Below are 26,134 nucleotides of genomic sequence, written 5' to 3'. Positions count from 1 at the left end.
GTATGAGGAAGAGTTGCCAGAATCCTCCCACCCTAAAGATTTTTGGAGCCCCATAACAGCGTATCTGATGGCTCATCCTGATTTATTCTGAAGGGTTATGTTCCATGAGTTGCACTACTGCGTAAATTCTTAATACACTAAAAATGATAAGGGAATACTCCATCATTGGACTTAAAAGTTGAGGAACCCTATTTTTGTGATGATGCTTTCTGATTGCAACGGACCACTAAGCAGTGCATGTTCCTATTGAGTCACCTCGGAGAGGTGCTAACAAGTACACTTGTCGCCTGGGTGAGGTTTGGGGTGAGGCGGCAGGAAGTTCCTGGGGGATTTACGTTTTTGCTTCAATATGTACAGAGATGCTTTCCCACTGTAATTGTACTTACTGGATTATACTTATGTACGCTGTGATTGATGCATATGGTAGCAAAGGAAGTAAGATGTCTTTTGGTACTGTCAAAAATCTAATAAAAAGATTTAAAAAAAATATCCCTGACCAATTCATACATAGTGCATTACCCTTGGACAATGGGTGTGGAAGTCTAGATGCGAAGTTTGGGCATTTTGTGTTTAGGCTTGTGGCGTACAGATCTATGTCTGGAAACCCCCACATTTGAAAGAATGGGAGGCGAACTTGAGGGTGGAGTTCCCATTTGTGGATCTATTGTCTTTGACGACTGAGCAGATCTGCAATCTGATTGTTTACTCCTGGAAGGTGTTCTGCCAGGAGAAACATTCTGTGATGTATGGCCCATCTCCAGATGGTCTATGCTAGTTGACAGCTGGAGAGAGTATGTCCCCTCTTGTTTTTGTATGTAATACATTGCTGTCATGTTGTCGGTACGGATCAGGACAGCTTTGCCTACTAGATGAACTTGAAACGTTTGGAGTGATAGAAAAATTGCTAGCAGCTCTAGATGGTTTATGTGGAGCTGCTTTTGATGCAGGCTCCACATGCCCTGAATTGTATGTGTTTGGAGATGAGCTCCCCAACCAGTGAGCGATGAGTCTGCGGTTAGCACTATCTATGGAACCTGGTCGATGAAGGGTCGCCCTTTTGAAAGGTTTTGTGTATTTCATCACTGCAGAGAGTGATGGGTGTAGCCGTCCACCAACACTAGATCCGATAACCGACCCCGAGCCTGGTTCCATTAACGTGCTAAGCACTCTTGAAGGGGACGCATGTGAAGTCTTCTGTAACTGTTAGTATGCAAGATGCCATCATCCCTAGTAACTGCATGAACACTCAAGCTGGTGATGAGGCTGAAACTGGCAGATCAGAGCCTGCATGTTGGCGATTCTGGACGGATTGGTATAGGCCAAAGACTTTTGTGTATTTATTGTGGCTCCCAGATACACGTGTGATAGATGGCTGTAGATGAGACTTGGACAGGTTTACTGTGAATCCAAGATCGTGGAGCAAATGCACAGTTTTGAGTGTGACAGACATCTTTTTTGCGAGCTGCATTTTATGAGCAAGTCTTACAGATATGGGAAGTTGTCTTTGAAGGTGTGCTGGGACTACTGCTAAGCACTTGGTGAAAACTCTGGGTGCGGTTGTTACTCCAAATGGGAGCACCTTGAACAGATAATGCTGCCCTGCTACCACGAACCTTGGGTATTTGCGATGAGCAGGATGTATAGGATATGGAAATAGGAGTACATTAAGTACAGAGTAGACAGGGAGTGGCCTTGTTGAATGAGTGGAAGTACTTATTGTAGAGTGACTATGTGAAATTGGTCTAATGAATGTAGATTGAGTTCTCTGAGGTCCAGTATAGGTCTAAGAGATCCATCTTTGTTGGGAATTAAGCAGTATAGAGAGTATATTCAGATTCCTTGATGTTCTAATGGGACTGGCTGTATTGCTACTTTTTCTAACAGAGATTGAACCTCTTTTTTTTGAAGGGTGAGTGTTTCCTGTGACATTGCATGTGATCTTGGAAAAATGTCTGGGGGAGTGTCTGTAAGTTCCAGGCAGTAACCATATTGGATAATTTGTAGGACCCATTTGTCTAAGGTGATGGTGTTCCAGACAGGGAGAAATTGAGTGAGACGTCTGCCGACAGAGTGGAATGATCGGAGGGTAGTGGAAGCAAGTTGGTGTTTGTTATTAGCGGGGAAAGTGCGTGTGGAGTTACCTCTGCCTCTTGCCTTACCATTGTTTCCTCTAAAACCTCTAAAATATCCGCTTGATGAGGACGATAGATTGTTGCCCTTGTAAGAGGAGATGGGATTTTCTCTGGTAACAGTTTTGGAACCACTCCTGTAAGAGGAGCAGCAAAAGGAACCTCTACTGGCAGGTAACTGCAAAGCCCCCATGGACTTTACAACCTCAGTGTCCTTTCATTTTTTTCCAGCGAGGTGTCAACTGCTGGGCCAAATAGGTGTTCCTTGTCAAAAGGTTGATTAAGAAATGAGGCCGGTACCTCAGGTTCGAAACCGGATATTCTTAACCATGCTTGTCTGCATAGCAACACGCTTGTGTTTACTGCACGTGCTGCTGTGTCTGCTGCATCTAATGCACATTTGCTGGAGGGATTGGTAATGAGTTTTTCTTCTTGTATGAGATCATTTGCCTTCGCTTTATGCTCATCAGGCACATGGATCTGGGAAACGCCAGAGCTCTCGACCGATGCCATTGATTTAAAGGCATCACTAATCTGTATTTGAACGCACTGGGAGCACTGACTTATTCGTACCTGGATTGGAGCACCGCCATCGTTTGATGCCTGAGGAGTAGGAGGAGAAAAGCCTACGACTCGACGCACCCGCTGCGCAGGTGCCGCATCGCACTTGGTTTCTGGGGAGGTGCTGGACACCAGAGCTGCCGTCGTTGTCCTTCCTGTCCTGGGGCTAAGGAGGGCTTCAGGAGGGCTGTGCCTAACGCTGCAGGGACTCCGTTTACCAGGAGCCCCTGCTTCACCTCTTCCACCTGGTCCGCGTTGCCTGGACAGCCCCGCCCCCTGGACAGAACGTGCTATATATATATATTAGTTCCGGGTTACCGCTGCGCGGGAGCATCCCGGGAGTAGCCCAGGACAAGGGCGGGCCGTCTGTGGCCGTCCTGGGCTGAACGGGGTTGGGTTGGGGCCCCCCCCCAAAGGTTCGGCCCATATTGTGCTCGGACATAGCACTACTATTGTCGTCAGTTATTTGTAAGTCCGGTAGTTGGCCTGTCCTTTACCAGTGGGATTCCCTATGCCAGTGTCAACACGATCCTGCAAAATTATGAGGGGGGGTGGGGGTTCCGTAAGTGGCACTATGGACCAGTTTATTACTTGTGCCTTTTCGGTCCTAGAGAAGGAGATTGCCCTTATGGAACGTCGCGTTTCACTCGATCTTCTCGCCCATCGACGTTCATCCTTGGGGCATTTGGCACTAGTTTCTTCTCCAGAACACACGTCTGTTCCCACTGTGCTGGTTACTCCTGGTTCTGATTGCCCACGGGTAAATGCGATGAGGGCCAGCATTGATAGGCTCTCTACTTTAGAGCCATGTGGGCATGTAAATCCCGCATCTGACCCATTACCACTTGTGCCATAAGACTATCCTGCTCTTCAGTGCTCTGTTGTTCCTCAAGCCCCTCCCCCCTTGGGGGCTGCGGCTGTCAAAGCAACTGGAACAGTCCCCTTTAAAAGGAAACGTATCATAGGTCCTCGTAAGGGTAGTTTACTCAATCCCCCTAAGAAGTCGAGAGTAAACTACTTTAAGGGTATACGAAACATAGTGGTCTGGGGTTGGGGGCGAGGCAGACTAACTCTGGGTTCAAGCAGTCGATTACCAAATCCCAATTAAATTCCACTGTAGGTACCTTAACTGAGGCTCCCTCTCTTGTTCAGATCGAGCAATTATTGAACTCTTTAATTCTCCCGGTTCTTGAGCGAGAGAAGGGGGTGTCGGAGCGGCTTGACAGATTTGAGCAGGCCACTCGACAACTTTTTCTCCCTCAAGTCCCTAATCAAGCTTTATTCTAAAATCAGGGAAGGTGGGCCTTTGGGGAAATCTTTTCACCAGCCAATAGCGGTAGATGACACTGTAGCGATTGATAATGCAGTAACCGACCCACTAGTGGAATTATCGGGGATGCCAGTGTCGAACGCTCATTTCTCATCTGCAGAGGGCTCTCGGAGGGAACTTGGGAGTCCAGGGTCTGCTGAATTGGGCCTTCAAGCTCAACTTTAGCCCATTCAGACGCCAAAAATAACCCAATCCTGGCCAAAGGGCCTCCAGGGCCTGGCAACAAGCGTGCCACTCAAGACAATAGTTCTAACATCAATAAGGGAGGTATGGGGGTCGGCCTGATCAGCTAATTGCACCGACTAAAGTGCAGAAAGTGGAGGAGAGGGGTGTTCCTAGTATTCCACATGTTACTTTACCACCCGATTGCCAGCCCTTCGTAGCTATACTTACTGGGGTCCCTTTCCTTAAGCAGGGTAAACACGAATCGTACCATGATCTCAAAAACAAAGCCATGTTTTGGCTTAGGGAAAATAGACCCTTGCCTAGATCATTTGAAGGCCAGGTTATTCATGTAAGACGGGTTAGCTGGGTTGGAACTAGGCCTAAGGATTTGGAGGGAGACTGTGTTCTGGTCAATTTAAAGATCCCAGGGTAGCTAGGTTTATCTGTAATAATCATCTTGGAGAGGGTAGCTCTGGTATTAGCACTCGCGATCTTAGTTATTTTAACCCCCACCCAGCCAACTCAAGGCTTGCCAGTCTTTTAACCTGGGGGAGCAGGGACAACAGGTTTTTTCATTCTGACTTTCCCCCCATAGGAGCTTTTAGTCGGAATTTTGGCCCAAGCCCCTACTGGTCGGGATGGGGCTGTTGACCTGTTGATCTGCTACCGACTAAGTCGCTGCCTGTTTTTTCTGCTTGCTCTGGGAGTCGTAGATTAACCATGTTTGAGGATTTCCCCGGGTTTATCCCCTCGCCGCAATTTCCTATTCCTACCTCGCTTGTCGGGGCCTAACTTGGCGGGACTCTCACTGTCGATTCTTGCACCTTGGGGGTATCGGTGGGCTAATCACTAGATCTCCATTTTGGTCTTAGCTCTCCTTCACCACGAACTTTTGGAGGGCCAACCTCAATGAATAATGACCTGAGGATTGTTAGCTGGAACATTGCGGGCATCTCCAGGAATTTGGATCTTCCAGACTGGAACAGCTTTATCGAGTCTTTTGGAATATGTATCTTCCAAGAGACATGGTGTCTGGAGCCATGCTATAAAGTCTGATATATAACTTACTTTGTCCCTGCTATCGCTTCCTCCACAGGGCGAGGTCGCCCTTCGGGCGGCCTGCTCATTTGGATAAGGATTTCCCTGGGCCTTCAGATTAGGAACAGAGACTCTAAGTCTCCAGATTTGCAAAGATTATCAGTCAGGGGGCCTCTCAGAGGGCGGTCTTTAGAGATCTTTAATATTTACGTTAGAGGTCCTGGAGCAAGCTTGCCTTCCCCTACCCTACTACGGCTTGGAGAAGAACTAATTCAGTGTAGCCCGGAAATGTATATTCTGCTCGCGGGTGACTTTAATTGCACCATTGAGCCCCTGGCAGCCGATGACATCCTTGGTACTCTGGAAGAGAATTTAAGGAGGGGTATTCCCCCCTTGTCTATAACTCCTATTAAGAAGTGGTCTTAACGGGCATTGCAGCTTAACGCCCTAACATTGGAATTTGGCTTGAGGGCAGTGAATGGAAGAAGTCTCTCGGATTCTGGTGGAGCCCACACCTTCAACCGAGTAGACCACTCTTCCAGAATTGATTACATTTTGCTGGACTTCAAACTTTGGGCCCAATTGCGGGATATGGTAGTACTCCCCTCGACGGACAGTGACCACAACCCACTATCTCTCTCCCTGTCCTCAACTTGGTTGGAGTCCAGAGGCTCTCAGGAAAAAACTGTGTTGCGGTCAACTGGCGAAGTATGTCCTTTGAATTGTGGCAGGCGCCTGAATTGGCATAAGGTTGCTCTGGATGAGGGGAAGGTCCTCGAAATTGGATCAATCATGTCAAAAGCTTTGGGCAGGCTGGAAACCATTAGTTCAGATTACTTGGAGGTTTCCTCTTTTTAGTGACACTACTAAAGCCCTTGGTCAGTTATTTCTAACGCATAGCAGGGGTTCTCCGGACAGTGATCGACGGCAATTCAAGGGCGATCCGGGGTGGTTCTCCGTGAACTGTCAGAGGGCGAAAAGGCTCCTTATTGAAGCGGTTAAAAGCAAGGGAAGTGAGCAGATTCGCGCTGCCCGGAAGGAGTATAAACACGCTATCAGTGTAGCTAAAAAGGAATGGGATAATCAGTTTTGGTGCAATTTGAAAGAGGCTAGCACCAGGAGGGATGCTAGGGGTTTCTGGGACCTAGTTAGGACCAGGAATAGGCCAGTTGAGACGCTGATAACTTTTAATATCCCAGAGGTGTCATCGTTTAATCACTTCTCCCTCCTTTATACTTCCACCGAGGAGCATAGGATGGGGCTGCCAGATTTTCCATCAGTGGGCTCCTCTGGGTTGAGTGAGGACCTATCCTTTTCTGTTAAGGAAGTAGAGAATGTGATTAAAGCCCTGGTCCCTAATAAAGCCGCAGGACCCGACTTGCTCCCAGGGGATTTGTTACGCCTCAACTTAACTCAATGGGGCAAACTTATGTGTTCCCTCCTTAACGCATCCTTTCTTGGTGCCACTCTCCCTGATTCCTGGATGGGAGCTGAGGTCGTCCCGATTTTAAAAAAGGGGGCTAGGGACGACCCAGCAAACTACCGTCCTATAAGCTTAATTGATTCTTCACAGAAGGTGGCAGGAAAGGTGGTTCTTGGGAGAGTGCTTCAGTGGGCAGAGGACAATAAAATACTTTGACCTTCAGGCTCGTTTTAGGACAGGCACCGGGACCATCGGGCAGACTTTTAGACTTCTGCTCCTCTATTGGAAAGTGGTCGTAATAGGCAAGGGTAGCCTGTACCTTGCCTTTATTGATTTACGGACTGCTTTCGACCTGGTGCCCCGGGGTTGCTTGTGGAAGGTATTGTTCGATTTGGGTATGCCCGCTTATCTTCTTTCCCTTCTGACGAAACTCCACTCAGAGAACTTTGCGCAGGTGAAGTGGGGAAAACAGGGTCAAAAGACTGATAACATTTTAGTGAACAGGGGTGTCCGCCAGGGATGTGTCCTTGCCCCACTCTGTTCTCATTGTACGTGAACGGAGTGGTGGAGCATCTTCTGAAACACCCTGCTGACGCACCATCCCTGGAGGGCAGGAGAATACCCTCTTTACTATTCGCCAATGACACCCTCCTGATCTCAAAATCGCCGATGGGTTTACAGAAGCTCCTTAATAACTGCCAATTCTTCTGTGAGACTAGGGGGTTAAAAATTAATACAGATAAAACCAAATATTTGGTCTTGAACCCTCCAAAAAAGCTTGGCCGGGCCCCTGCATTAAACTCGGTGCCCCTGGAAAGGGTCAAGGAGTTTGACTATTTAGGCATTCGTCTTAGTGACACCATGCGGTGGGATTCCCATATCCAAAAGATGCTGTTGAGTCACAAAAGTGTGGTGGGGGCTCTTCTTAAGGAACAGAGGTCATCGTCCTTTAGGCCTATTGCCCCTGTGTTGGATATTTATACGGCTAGAGCCATTAGTGCGGCTCTCTACGGGGCGGAGCTTTGGGGTTCCTCGAACACTGACTTGTTAGCCTCCTCAGAGAATAAATTCTTGAAAGATCTGATGGTCCTCCCAAAGAGTACACCCACACTACCCTTGCTTTTGGATATGGGCTGCCGCTCAATTTAAGACTAGGCCAAATTGCGACCCCTTCTACTCTGGTCCCGCCTATGGAGAGTCCCTGAGCTTTCCAGTTATGCAGAGGGGATGAAGAAGGACCTACTGATGCCCGGCTGATCTAGAATAAAATGGCTGAGGGATGTCAAATCCTTGCTTGGGGAGTTGGGCTTTGGGGAGGCATGGCAGTCTAGAACTGCTTCCCCTAAATCCGCTTTGAAGAGAGCTTATTGGAACTGGGTAGCGGGCAAGAGATTTTCTGATTCCAACCTATGTTGATCCTCCAGTGAGTTTATTTTGGTAAAGGAAGCCCCCCTCCGAGAACCCGATCTCGATCTAATTTCGAAACCAAGAGATTGGGCGTTGTACTTTAAATTCAGGGCAGGAGTCCTTCCAGTGGGGGAACTGACCGCGCGCTGGAAAATCCCGGCCCAAACTGCTCCCTTCTGTTCTTTTTACACACTCAGAACTGAGTCGGTGGCTCACTTTTTATTCGAATGCCCTGCCTATAAAGTTCCCCGATCTAGGTGGCTGGAACCCCTGTGCAAGGAGTTGGGTACCAGAAACTTTATTGAGGCCTTGCGGATTTTGAAGTCCGATACCCGCCCCTTGTATGTATGTGGTATGGCAAAGTCTTTAAGCTGGGCATGGGTGATTAGGTCAAAAAGGCTTAATGAAATTGTTTAATTGTGGTCATTATGTTTGACTGTCTTAGGTAATTTATTGTGCCGTTTTATTCACATTTTCCTGATCTGCTGTATATGGTTGGCTTTTTATCCTTTTTATTTTGTTGTACGTATAGCTTTTAAAGATATGCACTTTATCGAAATAAAGCCTATTTGACTTGACTCATCAGGCAGGTATTGGATACATTTTTCCAACTCATCATAATGAGCTCTATCATATGTGGCTAGCAAAGCCTGAGCATTGGCAATGCACCAGTGATTAGCTGCCAGAGAAGCTACCCTTTTACTAGAGGCATCAATTAACTTGGGATCTTTATCAGGAGTAATGGCCTCAACTGTGTGAATTTGCTTTTTTACGAGCATTAGAGACCATCAAAGAGTCTAAGGGCAGTTGACCTTTGATGTAAGCAGGGTCAGTAGGTGCTGGTTTATATGTTTTCTCAACCGTGGGCACGATTATTCATGCCGACAGGGTTTTTGAAAACCTCATCTGCATGCTTAAGCATCCCCTTAAGCATTGGTAAAGTGTGTGTTGTTTTTTGAATGGAGCTTAATGTCTCGAATAAGAAGTCCTCCTCTAAAGTTTCTTTATGTAACCCCACCCCATGATAGTGAGCAGCCCTTTATAGAAGCATAATATAACCTATATTGCCATCAGGAGGTAATGGCCTAAACGGATACAAATCAGGGTCAGTGTCAGTGTGTGGATCAGTATTATAATCCTCCCATGGATCAGCATCTTGTGGCCTGTTGTCATCCCCATCCCCCTCATCCTGTGGGTCAGGTGATGGTGGTGAATTAGTGGGGGTAATAAGTAGGTGAGGATTAGTAGGTGAAGGGAGTGGAATATCAGGTGATGATGGGTTTGTACCCATATTCCTTTTCTTTAGAGGTATAGAATATTCATCCGTATGTGCCAATTTCCTTTTATCAGGTAATTTGGCATGAATAGGTCTAGCATCTGGGTTGATAACCAGTTCTTTTTGTTTCGGATCCGGAGGCGGAACAACAGACCGAAAATCTTTTGTTGGAGTCTTTTTCTTTAGTTGTAGTTTTCGGTGTCAAGGGTTTCAGCTTCTAACTCTTCGGCACTGAAGATTTTGGCTTGAAAAAAGATGGACATGCTTGAATTTCGGCACCAAGGATTTTGGTTCGGTGCGCTAGGGGGCCGACCGGCAGAGAAAGGACCGGAGTCTTCTTATGTTTTGGTTGTTGGGGCAAGGGGGGTTCCTGTGCTCACGGTATGCTGACCCGGTGTAACTTGCTCCTCTTCTTCCATGTAGGAGTCTATTTCAGACACGGAAACATGTTCTTCTTCCTCAGCTACTTGAGCGTATTCCTGGTCGGAATCTTCTCCCAAGATGTCCGGTACGGAGCCGCCTTGCTGTTGCCTTTCGAGACGTCGAGCCCGATGGTAACGGAACATCTACTTCGATCGAAATGATCGCGAAACGTCGCAGTCTTTGTCGTATTCCGGGGACAGAGATTGCACACTTCGTGCAGGTCGGTGCGCAGAAACTTGGCGCGACACCCGGGACAAAGCTTGAATGAAGTTGCTTACATCGACTGCCAGCGAGCCCGGAGCAGGTAGGCTCAACGGCCCTCCACGAGTTTTCCGATCGAAGATTCGAGGTTGGAGACGATAGGCGGAGAATAGAAAACGCAATCAAGAAACAATACCTTCGAGGGTAGGGGATTGCACGTAGAAGGGAACCGGAGACACGGTGTCGAACCGGAGTGCAGCAATTCACATCCGAACCCGATGGCAGAAAAAAAACAATCTAACAATAGAGTTGATGCCCATGCGCACGGTCACCGAAAGGAGGAGTCACCTAGCTTGTGACTGGAAAAGACTTCTTCGAACAAAAACAAAGTGCAAACATCCGGACCCACACTAGATGGCGGGCTATGCACAGCATGTGATCTACAGCTCACATGCCTTGAACAGGTGGTGTCACAGTTTCTAAATCCTAAGTGATGCATTCAAGAGAATAATTTCCCTCCTCAGATAAATACTTCCCTTGTGAATGACCATATTAACATTTCGGCTTTGCACCTCTACTCCAATGCCGAAATCCCACCAGTTACATATCCCCTCAAAAACAGGCCAATGAGGACTTACCTAATACATATTCAGGGTAAATGAAAAGACGCTTTGATTTAATCGTTTACAACTGACTTGCCATATTGCACAATCGCACTGGCCTTTTCTTGTGCTACTTTGAGCTACTTTTCCAAATTAAGGAAAGGCTCTTAATCCTCCCATTGTGAATACATATACCTGATGAGAAGTGAAATTAGAGATAAGACTCACAATCAACCCTGCAGCAAATGTGTTTTTTTTATATCTTTTACATGCTAATTATAAAGGAGTCAGACAATGCATGAGAATGAATGTTTAGGGGAATGTATTATGAAGGTTGACACGTGTACTCAATACTAAAATGTACTACCCCTGCTATCACTAGTTTCTTGAAAAAATCTGAGATTGTTTGTAGATAGTGTTATCCACTGCAACAGTAAAAATAACATTTTTAAAAGTTCATGCAGGTTAGTTTAGTAACATGGGTCTTTTTTAGGTCTCGCCTGACCCAACGCATGCGCTGTTCTGCGAGACATTCAGTTAGTGGGCTTTTAAAAGCCCGACCAAAGCTTTTTGGGTGGCATAGAGCGTGCTGTTACGCGCACAATGACCAGCAGAGGCACCATCTGGCTTTCCTCTCTCGTCATGGTGCACGCACATCGCACACCACTCGCCAGACGTGACTAGTTTTATTAATTTTTTTACTTGCAGCGCGAGGCTCACGCGCTTGTTAAACATGGCTGTTGCTTGCCTTTCTTTTCTATGTTTAACAAGCGCATGGCATGCGTGCTAGTTTTAGATGTCTCCAGGTGCTCACTCACTTGCTATATGATAGTGTATGTTGTGGAAGGTCGCCAGTCCCTAGCCAACTATGCTCTGCTAAACTTCAATGTTTGTTTTTGTTTCAGAGAACAATTTGACTGTAAAGCATGAACGTCCTCTGGCTGCCAGCTAGCCCCGCCCCCTCACACTTACACACCAACATGTGCACGCACTCCCTATCCGTTCCCTCTTGAATAAAGCCAGGGGATTTATGACCCAGTGCCATCCCTTTTCCCTCCGGGATGGGTCTTAATAGCTCAGAGACCGACCATGCCACAACCGTTCCCCTCCGGGGCATTCTGTTACTTTATAGCTCTCCGCCCGAAAGTGAGTCCTTATGGCCACACAGCCTGGCCTCCTCCCTTGAACTTAAATTGAGGTCTCCGCGGAGATTAATTTCTACACCCCTCGGCCCCCGCCCGCATCCTCCAGATCTCTCGTACGGCCATGCCATCTCTTCTCTTTCTCGCCACTCTGACCTCGCTTTTCAACATTTTCTTTAACTTTCTCCAATATTCCTTCAAACCAGGGCTTTAAGTGGGATGGAAAAAATGGGGGTGGGGAGAGGGGGTCCTCTCAAAGAGGCGTGGCCAGCGTAATTAGGGGCATAGCTTAAAAACACGTAAACAAAAAAATCTGTACTTAGCATAGTGTGGCACCGACTTGTATTTTGCTGTTTCGTTCATTGCATCCAGATGTATGATACAAGTAACATTGTACCTACAACAATCACCACTATTGGCTTTGTCAATGGTTGATAGTTGCATAAGATAAATAAGCAGTAACTTTGGCTTGTACATAACATTGAAAAAGTTTAAACTTCAAGCCCTGGTGACACCACGACAATGTTGCTGCTCAGGAGTTTCAAAATGAGAAGGGAAATCCAGAAAGAAAATGATTCTTTGAAGGATTTCCCTTCCCCTATAACGTTCCCCTGGCATGTCGTCATTCTGTAACTTCTCCACTAGTGAGAAGTGAGCAGTGTGAGCACGCGCACATCGATGTGCCTGCTGTCACTGAAGTCTGGGGGAAAAAAAGGCCCGCCTGTGCCAGGGCACAAAACAGAGCCCGCTAGAGACTCGTTTCGAGGCCTCTTTAAAACCAGCATTGGCATAGCCATTAGTATTTAGTTATGCAGCACAATATCCTTTGTGCAACAACATCAACTGTTGCATGGCTAAACACTTATAAAGGTCCCAAATGCGAGACCTATTGGCTATGGCAATGCTTGTTTTTTTATATTAGGAGGTGGTACTTTAGTGGCTCTTCAACCCCTTTACTACAATTCAGGGCGTCTAATGTAAAGTTCACTAGCAGACTGCAAGACCAAGAAACCTAGCTTTAATGCTTTTGGCAAATGCATTCTGTTAGTATTCATCGGGGACCACAAAGCAGACAGAGTCCACCAGGGCCTAAACATGCCACTGGTGTCCTGTGGCCGTCGTACCATGGCTGTGCAAACAAAATTGGGTAGTGAGGGCAAGCAGTTACAGGCTTCTAAGGGATATAGTGTGTGGGGTGATCAAGCCCAGTATTCAACAAGGAGACGCAATAATTCCAATAATGAGTGGAGTGTTCATCTTTACAAATAAATTAATTTCACAGTTCTACAACATACGACACAATCCAATGCGTTTTGCACTACAGGTTTCATGGATGCAATTTGGCATTTGAAAACTACATTTTCTCATTCCTCCATAAACTGGACCTCCTCACCCACCACCCTGCCCCCTAAATTGCTAGCAAATCAGCATATGGCATAAACCAAGCACAGATACAACCTCTTCTTAATCACAGTCAACTGTGCGGTCAGTGATCAATCACACTCAGTTGTGATACTGGGATAGCATGTTCACGTTCTTTGTAGTCTCTTCTAGGCTCAGTCGGCACGCCTCCACATCTACTGTGGGGGCCACACTGATTAACAACATTTCTGGGCCATAACGGAAAGCCAGGTGCAGGCCATGCCTCTTGGCACGCCTGCCCAGCTCAGTCTTTAAGTCCATAGAGTTGGCACAGGTGCAAATACAGCTATGGTGGTCTCCAATGAATGTGGTAAGGTAACCCTACATGTGCTTAACCACTTGGATGCTATGGTCCTTCTGGTGCTTCAATGTAATTTCCATTGAAATCAATGGAAACTCCATGACGAGTTACCCTTGTCATTAGCGGCGAAGAGGTTAAGACTGTCCCAGCCCAGATCGGACTACTGGTGATCAAGGCAGTTGTGGTCCAAACTGGACCAGGTGTAAATGAGACCTCGACCAGGCACACAACTTATCGCGGTAGTTGGTGCCCCTATTCGGGTCTACCATAATCACAGCAGTTGCCATGCTGATTCGGGCCTCCGATAAGGCAATTCAAGCTTTGAATGGAAGTGTACCAATCATGCATCTGCAGCCCTAAAATAGTCTCTTATGATCATGCAGTTTCAGAGCCAAACCAGGCCACCCATGATCCCTGCAGTTACATCCTTGAATCAATCCTATGGTGATCATGCAGTAGTAGCCCTGGTCCGGGCCTACAAGCATCCCAGTGTTACAGCCCAAACTGAGCTTACGATGATTAGGGCAGTTGCTGTTCCTGCCAGAAAACCGGATGGGAGAGCCAAGGGGACCAGCTGACCAATCGCATCCTAGCTTGGTCTTGTGCAGCCATCTATCTCTGGTCATCCCAAACAAGCCACTTTTCCTTTCAACCACTTCTTTATTGTATTAAATATTTTTGACTCTGCATACTTTACAAACATGAGGCTCTCATAATTAAGATAACAAAATCAAACAATAAATACTTTGAGGTATTATTTGCTTTCACGTATGCTTATAATACAATATTTTCCAGTGTCATTCATGGGAATGAACAATTAGTTCGACATATATATTATGCAAAAAATGAAAATATTATCCACCATGCAATCACGTTAGCCAGATATTCATACAGTTCTGTGTAGATGTTGCAGCAATTTACACAATAGGATGCATTATGTTTGTTGACTAATGTTCAAATCAGATTGTGAACTTAGAACACTGCATATAACGGATCATCATTAACTAAGTAGAAAATCTAATAAAAAATACTGAATTGTTTTCATTCGGCTGCACAAAATGGAAATAGGAGTAAAATGCCCTTAAAAACTTTAAAAAGCAACACTTTCTTGAAAATCTGAGAAGCGGTTCACAGAAGTAAAGCTTCCAAGTACAACTTATTATGTTCAAGTGGTTATATCCCAAAAGGCTCATCACATAAATGGCGTGCTGTTACTTCAGGAGAAGAGATGAATTAGCATAGCACTTACTCCGCATACTATAAACCCCAGTAAAAAGACAACCAATGAAAACGTTGGAGACTAGCAACATCACATATTTGTGTTTAACAACAACAGTCCGAATTGTAGCCATGTCGAAGTTTTACAACTGCAATACATTTCTAAAGCACAAACCTCATTATGCTTTTTTTTATTTCTGAAATTACTGAACGTTACCAACAACCACTTGCTAGCAGCACTACCAAAAACAGTAACTACTAAAAGAATCAGTACAGCACTCAAATTAGATACCTCTTTAATTCGGCAATGTATAACGTATGAATGTGTTAAAGATTAATAGGTAGCAACAGTAACAGGTCGTGAATGTTATTGTAAGCATTACTTAACAGGTACTAGACTCATTGATGTAATCAAACGTTCAAAAGGGAATTTTAAAGCCGGACACCAAAAAAAAAAACATAAAAAACACTATAGTGATGCAACAGTGAAGGAATGGAATGTGCGTGTATCCCCGTATACTACTGAAGCTTTAAAAACGTTACCTAATACAATTGGAAAGACCTGCAGTATTAAGCAAAAGAACAATTGTTACTTACCTGTAAACAGGTGGTTCTCCAGTATTGGTGTCTTTCATAGATTCACATGCTTGAATATTCCCCGTCGTCGAAGTGGGAGTCCCACGGTAAATAAAATAGCAATAATGCTAATAATATATATATATAAATATATATAAATAATTATATAAAATATATAAAGTATTATATAGGTAGCAAAACTGAAAATGTGCACTGAAAACCTTTACAAAGGTTACTACATAGGAATGCATTAGAGAGAAAAAATTCCTTTGTAACATATCAGTGTCATTATGTTAGTCCAAACTGCAGCCAATCAGGCTCAAGCACCCTCTAGAACCTTCTCCTCAGAAGCTCAAGCCCTCAGATTTTCGTAGCACTAGTAATAATAGCGCATGAGGAGAAAAGAGCCTCTGAGGGGAGGATGGGTGGGTCGCATGTGAATCTATGAAAGACACCAATACTGGAGAACCACCTGTTTACAGGTAAGTAACAATTGTTCTTCTCCAGTATTAGGGGTGTCTTTCATAGATTCACATGCTTGAATAGAATAGATAGCAGTAACCTCCTGGATATGAGATTGCAACATTTCCAAACAATAGAAGAACAATATACATAGCATAAAAGCAAAGCAATCTCAAGAATGGAGGAGGGAAAGAGGCTCACCTTATTTGAAAAGATGACGAAGCACTGCTTGCCCCACTGCGGTGTCCGCCTCGTTGACAGCATCCAAACAATAATGTCTGGTAAAGGTGTGCCTGCTGGACCATGTCGCTGCACGACAAATCTGGCGTAGAGGCACTCCGGCAAACAATGCGATGGACGACGCCATCGCTCTCGTAGAATGTGCTCTCACTGGAGTAGGTAAAGGTCTGCCAGCCTGCTGATGGCAAAACGATATGGCTGATGAGAGCCATCGTGTTATAGTCTGTTTAGTCACTGAGTGTCCTTTGCGTAGTAGTCCATAAGCTAAGAACAGCTGATTGGATTTACGAAAAGGGGCTGTCCTAGAAATGTAGAATTTCAGACACCGTTTGATGTCTAAGGAATGTAGTCGTTGCTCCGCAGGGGATTTAGGATCCGGGAAAAAAGTCTTTAAGAAAACTGGCTCGTTCAAATGGAAGTCAGAAGGCACTTTTGGAAGAAAAGATGGATTGGTACGAAGAGACACTCCATCAGGTTTGAACTGCAAATATGGAGGTTTGATGGTGAAAGCGTGTAAGTCACTGACTCGACGAGACGAAGTTAAGGCTAAAAGCAAAGCCACTTTCCAGGTCAGAAATTTGAGGTTTGAACGATGAATTGGCTCAAATGGAGGTTTCATAAGTTGTGATAACACCACGTTGAGGTGCCAAGCTGGAGGAGGGCGCCTCAACGGAGGGAACTTCCTGAAAAGTCCTTTAAAGAACTGTCTGATGATTCTGGATGAACAGAGAGACGTAGAGCCGTCATGACGGTAGCGTGAGATGGCCGCCAAAAAGACTCTCAATGTGGCATGAGAAAGACCAGACTGAGCAAGACTTAAGAAGAACGGTAACAGTTGTTCAGGAGTAGAACTGATAGGATGTACGTTGGATGCTGCGCACCAATGACAGAAGCGCTTCCACTTTAGCCTATAGGTTTTGATTGTCGATGGGGCTCTAGCCGACGCTAGAATGTCTCTACAGTCCTGAGGTATACTTAAAGAGGCAAACTCCATGAATTCAGGTTCCAAGCCCATAATTGAAGCGTCGACGGATCTGGATGACACACTTGTCCGTCGTCCATGGTTAGAAGATCCGGACGTGGATGGAGGCGAATTGGTTTGCATTGGGACATCAGAAAGAGTTCTGAAAACCACGCCTGTCTGGGCCAACGTGGGGCGATTAAGATCAAGCGGCAGGGTTGCCTGCGCATCTTCCATAACGTCCTTGGTACCAGTGGGAGTGGTGGAAACGCATATGCAAATAGGCCGGTCCAATCCATGAGTAGGGCATTGCCGCTGGACTCCGGATGTGGATGCCAACTGGCAAAAGCCTGGCATTTTCGATTCACTGGCGTTGCAAATAGGTCGATCTTGGGACGACCCCATTGGTGGAACACGAGGTCCAGAGTCGGCTGGTGTAACTCCCATTCGTGAGTGGATGACGCAGACCTGCTTAGGGAGTCTGCTAGTATGTTTGACGCTCCCGGCAAATGGACCGCTGTCAAGGAAATGTGGTGACGAATTGCCCATTCCCAAATCTTCTGGGCAAGACAAGACAGGGGCTGAGATCTCGTGCCTCCCTGCTTGTTCATGTAGTGCATGCTGGTGGTGTTGTCTGTTTGAACCAGCACCGATTCTCCGTGCACCACCGGTAAGAAAGCCTTCAGTGCTAGGAAGATCGCCAGCAATTCCAGCCTGTTGATATGCCAGGTTTTCTGAGTCGCCGTCCACTTTCCTTTGATGGAGAGATCCAGGAGATGGGCTCCCCATCCGTCCATGGACGCATCCGTTGTCAATGTCAGATCTGGAGGCTGGATAAGGAAAGAGACCCCTTGGTCCAGATTGGTCCGTCGCTCCCACCAGAGTAGACTGTCCCTCATGCCAGCTGTGACTGTCACCTGGTCGTTGAACGACCCCGACACCTGTCGCCATTGTAGGTCCAATTCCTCCTGAATTGGACGGGTACGCAACCTGCAATTCGGGATCAGTGCGATACAAGATGACGCCATCCCCAGAAACGATTTCAACATTCGCACTGAAACTGACTTTTTTGTTCTGATGGTGGAGACCAGCTGAATTATCTTCAGTCTCCGTTCGGGAGAGATGAACGCTTTCGACACGTCCGTGTCTATAACAGCTCCGAGGAATGTCCTGTTTCGTTGAGGAGTGAAATGTGACTTCTTTACATTGATGGTTAACCCTAGGGAATTGAAGAGGGTGAGACACAAGCGTGTGTCGTGATGCAACTGACTTGCGGATTGGGATTTCAACAGGCAATCGTCCAAGTAAGGAAAGATCTGGACCCCTTGAAGACGCAAGTAAGCCATAACCGGAGCCAGAACCTTCGTGAACACACGGGGAGCTGATCTGAGGCCAAACGGCAGGACCTTGAATTGATAGTGGTTGTGTCCCACTTTGAATCGCAAGTACTTTCGATGTTGAGGTATGATTGGTACATGAAAATAGGCGTCTTGCAGGTCTATTGTAGTCAAAAAATCGCCGCTGCAGAGAAACCGCAAGACTTCTGACAATGTTAACATGCGGAAGGACTGCTGTTTCAGGAAGAGGTTGAGATATCTCAAATCCATAATGGGACGCCACTCCCCCGTCTTCTTTAGAATGAGGAAGAACCTCGAATAGAAGCCTTTCTCCCGCTGTGATAGAGGAACCACTTCGACTGCTCCCTTTGTTAGTAATATTTGAACTTGATGTTGTAGTTCTTCGAGATGGGGAGGTGGCGGACCCGAAGGCGGAGATGGAGGAGGAAACTCTGTGAATTCCAAGGCGTGACCCTTGCGCACAATGTCCAACACCCATTGGTCCGATGTTATTTGAGACCACTGAGAGTAGAACTGCGAGATTCGACCTCCAACATCCTGTTGAACTGGCAAGTCATTGTCGTTTGCTGGTGTTGTTGGACCCTCTATAATTGGACTTCCCTCTATAGGGTCTGGATTGTTGTTGGCGAGCAGATTGAGGGTTCGAGTACCGTTGGTTTCCTTGACTGTACTGGCGGTACTGAGACTGTCCTCCTCTGTTAAAATTGGACGAGGTGCCCCGCCCCCGTGCAGCACGAAAGGGCTGTTTCTTAAATTGTAATGACCCAAGCGACTTCGCTGTGTCGGTATCCTTTTTAATGGCTTCCAAAGAAGCATCAATTTGGGAACCGAACAAAGATTCGCCATCATACGGCATGTCTATAATCAGTGACTGGACCTCTTGCCTGAAAGAAGTAGACTTTAACCATCCCTGGCGTCGGAGCGCCGCCGCACTGGCCAGGATACGGAATGCAGTATTCGCCACATCCACTGCACAGTCTATAATCTCCTCCGAAGCCCTTTGACCATCTTGAAGGACCTGGAGCGCTTCCACTTTTGATGACTCAGGAAGTTGTACAAGAAAGCTGGACATGTCTGACCACATTTGTCGGTCGAAACGACCCAAAATCGCAAGAGCATTCGCAGCACGGGCCGAAGTTGAAGCCATGGATGAAAATTTCTTTCCGATTGCATCCAATCGGCGTCCCTCTCTATCGGGAGGGGAAGTGACAGGCGCTGTAGGATTACGTGCACGACGTTGTGCTGCTTGAGTCACAACTGAATCTGGCTTTGGGTGAGAAAGCAGACAAGCAGGTGAGCCAGTTGGAGCCTTGTACTTCTTCTCCAATCTAGGTATCTGGGCCGGCAAGGAGTTAGGAGCCTTCATAATCTTCTGCCCTTCCTTCCAAATAAATTCAATAATTGGAATTGTATGCACCTGTTTATACGGTTGATTTTTGAAATCATACAGAAAACAGTCTTCATCACGTTGAACCCTTGTCAACTTAAAACGGTCCGCCGCCTTGTCCATAAGTTTATGAAAACTAGCAATGTCCACAGGAGGTGAATCACTAGAAGGGACCTGTTGCGGAGAAGGTGTTTGCACTCGGTAATCATCAAACTCCGCCAACTGAGGATCCTGTTCACCTTCTGAGTCCTGACACACCTCTCCCTCCTCTCTCTCTGGCTCTGAGTCAGTGTCAGTAAGTGGATTAGTAGCCAGGGGAGCACTCAAAGGTACTGACGGAGCCGACTGTTTTGGAGGAGTCTGTCGTGGTTGATGTGAGAGTGTTACATCAATAGACTCATGAACCGGAGTACCTTGAGGAGTAGGTGGAAAACGTCTATTATAATCGTCCAACATATGTTGGAGGTTAGAGAAAAGTGTCATTGGAATAGACGTCATAGGGATTTGCACGCATTGATCTTCGTGCTCATCTACCTGCTCAACTTCTTCTTCCTCTTCTTCTTCAGAAGAAGTGTCTTGGCATTTAATGATTAACTCTGATGGACTCCGTGCATCTCCATATACAGTGTCATCTGGAACTGACTCAGTTTCATGGTCAGAAACGAACAACTGAAGTGGTGGCTGTAGAGCAGGGGTTTGAAGGTGGAATGCGGAATCTTCCTCCTTACTGAATGAGGACTGTACAGTAGAAACTGAAGTGTCCATGGCCACCAAAGGCATGTTGGCATAGGAAGAAGAACTGGAAGTTGACGTCTCTGTAGACGGTAAATCCTTAGGCGCCTCCATGGACGCAGAAGGCTTAGGTCCTACTGTCGCTGGTTTGCTCGTTGACGGGGCCGTCGATGACGCTATCGTCGACGATGCGGTAACTTGGTCCGCCGTCGGTGACTGTATTGCAGGCGGCATCCTTGACATCGAAAGTGCCGCCGTCGACGACGCCTTCGTCGACGACGCCTTCGTCGACGGTGTCTTCGTGGACGGTGTCTTCGTCGACGGTATCGTTGTCGACGGTGCCTTAGTCGACGGTACCTTCGTCGACGGTACCTTCGTCGACGGTACCTTCGTCGACGGGAGCTTCGTCGTTGCCGTCGACGGGAACCTCGTCGACGAGGCCTTAGTCGACGCTGGATTTGACGACGATGGGTTCTTCATCGACGATGGCTTCTTCGTCGACGATATGATAGGGATCGTCGACGAGATGGAAGAGACAGAGGCTCTCGTCGACGAGAGAGCCGTCGTCGAAATTCTCGTCGACGATGACGACGCTGATGTCGTCGTGACTGTAGTCGTAGACGAGGCTACAGCAGCCAATCTCGTCGTCGGAATGGTCGTCGACGAGCCCGTCGACGACCGCGCTGTGAGAAGTGTAACCACTTTAATAGAAGCTGGAAACGACGCCTGAGAGTCAGATCTCGTGGGCGTAGTAACAACAGGCACAGAAGCAGCAGGTGGAACTGAAGCCACAGCCAAAGCCAGCTTTCTTTTCTTCAGGAAAGGAGATGGTAACTCCTGAACACTGCCACGCTTAGAAGCCACAGAAGAAGTTGCTGACTGAAGGCTCTCTGCGTCAGAAATAACAGCGTCCTTATCTTGAAGGCGCTTAAGCCATAATAGGAGGCGACCCTCCCTGTCCTTAAGGGTTTTAGGATTGAAAGTTCTACATAACCTACAATCAACCACTTTGTGATCAGGATACAGGCAATAAATGCACTTGTCATGTGGGTCTTTCTCAAATAACCGTAATTTCCCACAGGAGGAACAAGGTCTAAATAAAGACTTCTTACTTGACATCTTTGACAAAACTGAGAAGAGTAGATAAGTTGAAAGAACTGAGCAGAGCTCAGGGAGACTCCCTTCACACGACGTGCGGTAGAAAATCTGAGGGCTTGAGCTTCTGAGGAGAAGGTTCTAGAGGGTGCTTGAGCCTGATTGGCTGCAGTTTGGACTAACATAATGACACTGATATGTTACAAAGGAATTTTTTCTCTCTAATGCATTCCTATGTAGTAACCTTTGTAAAGGTTTTCAGTGCACATTTTCAGTTTTGCTACCTATATAATACTTTATATATTTTATATAATTATTTATATATATATATTATTAGCATTATTGCTATTTTATTTACCGTGGGACTCCCACTTCGACGACGGGGAATATTCAAGCATGTGAATCTATGAAAGACACCCCTAATACTGGAGAAATAGCATGAATATAAACATTTTTTTTAAACTATGAGGTTTTGTAAGCTAAATAAACCCATGCATGCTGTAATTGAATCTAGAGTAACGTGGCAAGGTTTCAAGAGGCATGCAAACAAAGAGAGGCTCCAGCATTAAACAGTAAAGCAGCCATATCATTTATCATCAACATACCTTTCATTGTTGAGTGACTGTTCATCTGTGGATTGAAACACACTCTGCAGCCCCACCAGGGGCGCCGTAAGACCTTTGCCCAAACAACGTCACCAACTTGATGCTTGACAGGGATAAGCTTCTTTTTAGCTTCATGCTTGAGAAATACAATACAAATGTGATTATAAAGATCCATCCACGTGCACATTTATCCTTTCATTCTCCAATAATAAAAAATAACCAGATAAGGTGTATGGGGGTTATGTTTTGCGTAATTAAATTAATCTTAGCTCTAGAACCATGTCAGAATATGATTTAATAACATGTGTTAGTTTTCTTAAATTTTACATTGGTCCGCTGGCTAATTTTATTGTAATGTTTTCATACACCTTTACAAACTATCTATGGACTATCCAAATTTTAAAACACTCAACATACACAATTTAGCAATCATAAATATATATTTTTCTTTTCATTAAAAAACTAATTACAGTTTAAAGAAAAGATATTTTGGCACAAAATGAGGTTATTACTTCCAACATACTAAAAGATCAACACGCAAAATCTTTTTTTCTGAAAGTGACTTACAAATGCATGTACTTTAGAAAGCAAGAGACTTTCAAGGACAAGGGATACAACATGGCCTTCTCATTCTTGACACGCTTTGCATTGGTGTGACAAGTTTCCAAATAATTCCTTTTATAAAAGCTTTAAATAAATTATATCATGCATTAAGAGGCCAATTACTTTCTCATAACAAATGTTGAGCCTTCAGTAGCTGTGTGCATACACCTTAAGAAAAAAATAAAGACATTAAATAAACTTGTCTGACACTGTGGGTCAGGAACTTTGCTAAAAATATCTCTGAAGTTTATAACAGTGTACCGGCCTGCCATTTGTTAAGAGAGCAAAATAAATTGTATCCCTTCTTCAGAAGAGTTTACCGTCGTTTTTATTTTATCCAGAAATGTGTTTGAAAAACATAATTTACTCAATGGCTGTAAATCAATGGAAAATCATGGGCAAGAACAGGTGTTACAGTAGGGAAGCCCATGTAACAGAACAAAGGCTCCTGTAAATGTTACAAATGTAATAATTAGAGCAATAAATGACTACATCGAAAACATATACATTTTTTAAAATCATCAAAAAAACACGACACTATCGTGAAAAAAAGTAGTATAATTCGAACTGTCCAGAGTGAAAAAAAGTGTTCTCGTTGCTCCTGTGATTCACACAATTCTATTGCAAAGTACAAACCTTGAAAAGAAAAAAAAGAAAAGAACGTGACTCCAGTTAAGCCCTCTATAAGGTCATCCTCCTAATAAAAAGGCAGTTACAACCCTGAGAAGTGTGTGTACAAAGTTAATTTGCCGAACGTTGATGCCATTTCTACCTACATGAAGACATGGATCATCCCAACAAAGTTACAGAAAAGCCAGGGGGCAGAGTAAAAGAAAACAAGTAATGGCATAGCCAATAGGTCTCGCCTTTGGGACCTTATAAGTGTTTTGCCAGAGATATTGGATTTGTTAATGTGTTTAAGCTATGTTGTAAGAGCACTTGTGACTGCCTATTTAGTAGTAAAATATTGCAATAGTTGGTGGTTAGAGGGGCTCCTACAGGTTTGGGCCCCAGTGTCACTGCACCTGCTGCACCATCTAAATAAAGCCTCTTTCAACTGCAAGGTAACTGCAATTTGACTGCCCGTTTAGTAGTAAAATATAGCAATATTAGGTGTTTAGATGAGTTCTGACAACTTTTTGGCTCAGTGCCATTGCACCTGCTGCACCATTCAGATAAATATAAAAACAAGTGTGATTAATACCCTGTTTAACAGTACACAATTTATTAACCTGAGAAAGATGAAAGGTGGAGATGGCCCACCAGATTTTGAACTTGCTTTCTGAATGAGGGAGAAAGAGGAAGGGACATGCCATTGAAAGAGAGAGCGAGAAAAACTGGAGTATGCTTCAATAGAGAATTCTAGAATTTACAAGAATTAGTAATAATCAGCAGAGGCAAAAGACACTGAAAATAACATTCTGAAGTATGAACTTGATCTTGACAATCACTCAACTTTTCATCAATCAGGATCCCTTTCAGGGCCTGTGAATACAGGATTGCTAAAAACATTTTAATCAAGGATGCCCCGCATTTCTACTCAAGTGGAGAATCGCATTACGCGCACAATGATTTAGCAGTCACTGTAGGCGCACCCGAGGAATCGTATACCTGGCGCCGAGTAATTGCAGTCCGTAACACATGGTGCTTAGCAGTCTACGCAGAACTCGTCTGACTTTAACAGCGCGTGGACAATTGCAAAAGATTTGTTATTCTTCTGCAAAACGAGAAAGGGCTGCTGCGGAGCCAACACAAAGAATGCACACACAGCAGGTAAAGATGTCCGGATGATATTACATTGATGGGTGTAGACAGGACTTTGGACTGCACTGGCTTGTATTTTATTTTGTCCTTCGTCGTCCAAATCGACTCTTGAACATAATGAAAGTGGCAGCCGAATGATGTGCCACCACAACCATGTAACATACCTCCTTTACAACTCCGCTTTAAAAAAAAGCATCGCTGAGGCTTGCTAAAGGTTTGTACAACACGCAAAGACAAATAACATACCGCAACAGAGCTCAAAGGGGAGCGACTGAAAGAAACAAGCACAGCACGAAAGTGAAAGCGACCGTGAGAAAGGCAAATGTAAACAAGCGCAGCCACACTAATTATAAACAGATGGCCCCTGTGCGCTGCTGCTCGCTTCAGCAAGGTGGATGCCGTGGGAGTCAACATTTTAAGAAAAGGGTGGGACATGTACCAGCTCTTGGCCAATTGCGTGCTTTCTTTTCTGAAAGACAAAGGTAAAGGCCAATACAATTACTGCAAAAAAAAAAAAAAAAGGCCACACGCATGCGTTTCAGAAAAGTGCAGACCGATTCCAAGAGACCATCTCCTAGAGCAGCGCATGCGCTATGGTCGACCTAAAAAGGAAAGAAACGTGTAAGCCAGTCAAAGACAACACCTAATTATTAACTCCCTTAGTGACATTCTTAGGATCCATTGTTCTATTACATTTGATGGCCCTTAGTGCATGGGTGAATATTATTTAATTTAAAAGTGTATTAAGCACACAGCTACACCAAGGTGTTTCCCGGCGCTAAAAAGTCACGCAGGAAACCAGCAGCTCAGAACAGCTATGTTTTCAGCTGCCTTCTGAAAATCGATAGTGAGGGGTATTGTTTTAGCTTTTGCGGTAAGGAGGTTCAATAACTTAGGGCCCTGATAGACAAAGGAACGCCTTCCCATACGTGACTGTTTAACTATGGGGATCACACACAGGGATGGCCCACTAGAGCAAAGAGGCATAAAGGTTGATATGGTTTGACAAAGTCCTGAAGGTACTTTGGACCAGCCCCTGCTCTACCTTTATGCATGTAATGTATGCTTGATCCCATCACGATTTTTTGATAATACCAGCTTACAAGTTCAAATTATGCGACTGATGCAGAGGTCTCGACGCTCAAGAGCTATGCATGTAATTGAAAGGAATGCAATACTATTAAATGTGCAGATACAAGGCCCAACTCTATCCCAGTACCCAGAGGTATGTCTGCTTGGGCTGGTACATTCTGCGAGCTTGGGCTGGTACATTCTGCGAGCTTGGTCAGTTTTCTAGAACTCCATCAGGGAAATTTTCAATGTAGTTAAGCTACAAATATCTCGACCGATGTGGGGGGTCCTGGAGTACCTTTACAAAGAGAACATTTCTCTTTAAATCGGCAAAAAACACTGATTAATTGACATCTGATGTTGACATGTTATCAATGTTATTACTTTTAAATAATTTAAGAAGGTAGTAAGAATTTTTATCTGGGTCAACATGGTGGAAGCTCAGTAGAAGAGATCCGTCCCACACCCAATCATCTTGTAACATCCTACCAACCAGAGAAGCGGTCAGTTGCAGCAACAAGCAATTTTGTTGCTGTTCTGACCTGTATAAAGAATGCAGCACCAGTAGATCACCAGAGACACCATCGTCCTCTGCAACTGCTACGCCAGATTACGCGCAGAGTGCAGCCAGCAGAGAAGAAG

At 45.3% G+C, this 26,134-nt stretch overlaps 1 protein-coding gene across 3 annotated transcripts in view; it reads right to left on the bottom strand.

Moving 5' to 3' along the window:
- NSD1 (nuclear receptor binding SET domain protein 1) overlaps positions 1–26,134 on the bottom strand; it is a 1,028,734-nt gene that overhangs the window by 926,192 nt on the left and 76,408 nt on the right. For all 3 annotated transcript variants that reach the window (XM_086931779.1, XM_086931778.1, XM_086931780.1), the window contains exon 3: positions 22,055–22,190. In XM_086931779.1, coding sequence (XP_086787905.1) covers positions 22,055–22,190 — 136 coding nt within the window. The remainder of the gene's footprint in view (positions 1–22,054; positions 22,191–26,134) is intronic.

The sequence above is a fragment of the Lissotriton vulgaris genome, chromosome 7 (genome assembly GCF_964263255.1).
Source record: "Lissotriton vulgaris chromosome 7, aLisVul1.2, whole genome shotgun sequence".
Classification (NCBI taxonomy): Eukaryota; Metazoa; Chordata; class Amphibia; order Caudata; family Salamandridae; genus Lissotriton; species Lissotriton vulgaris.
Note: the sequence above shows the minus strand (reverse complement) of the source record. Positions and strands in the feature narration are given on the sequence as shown.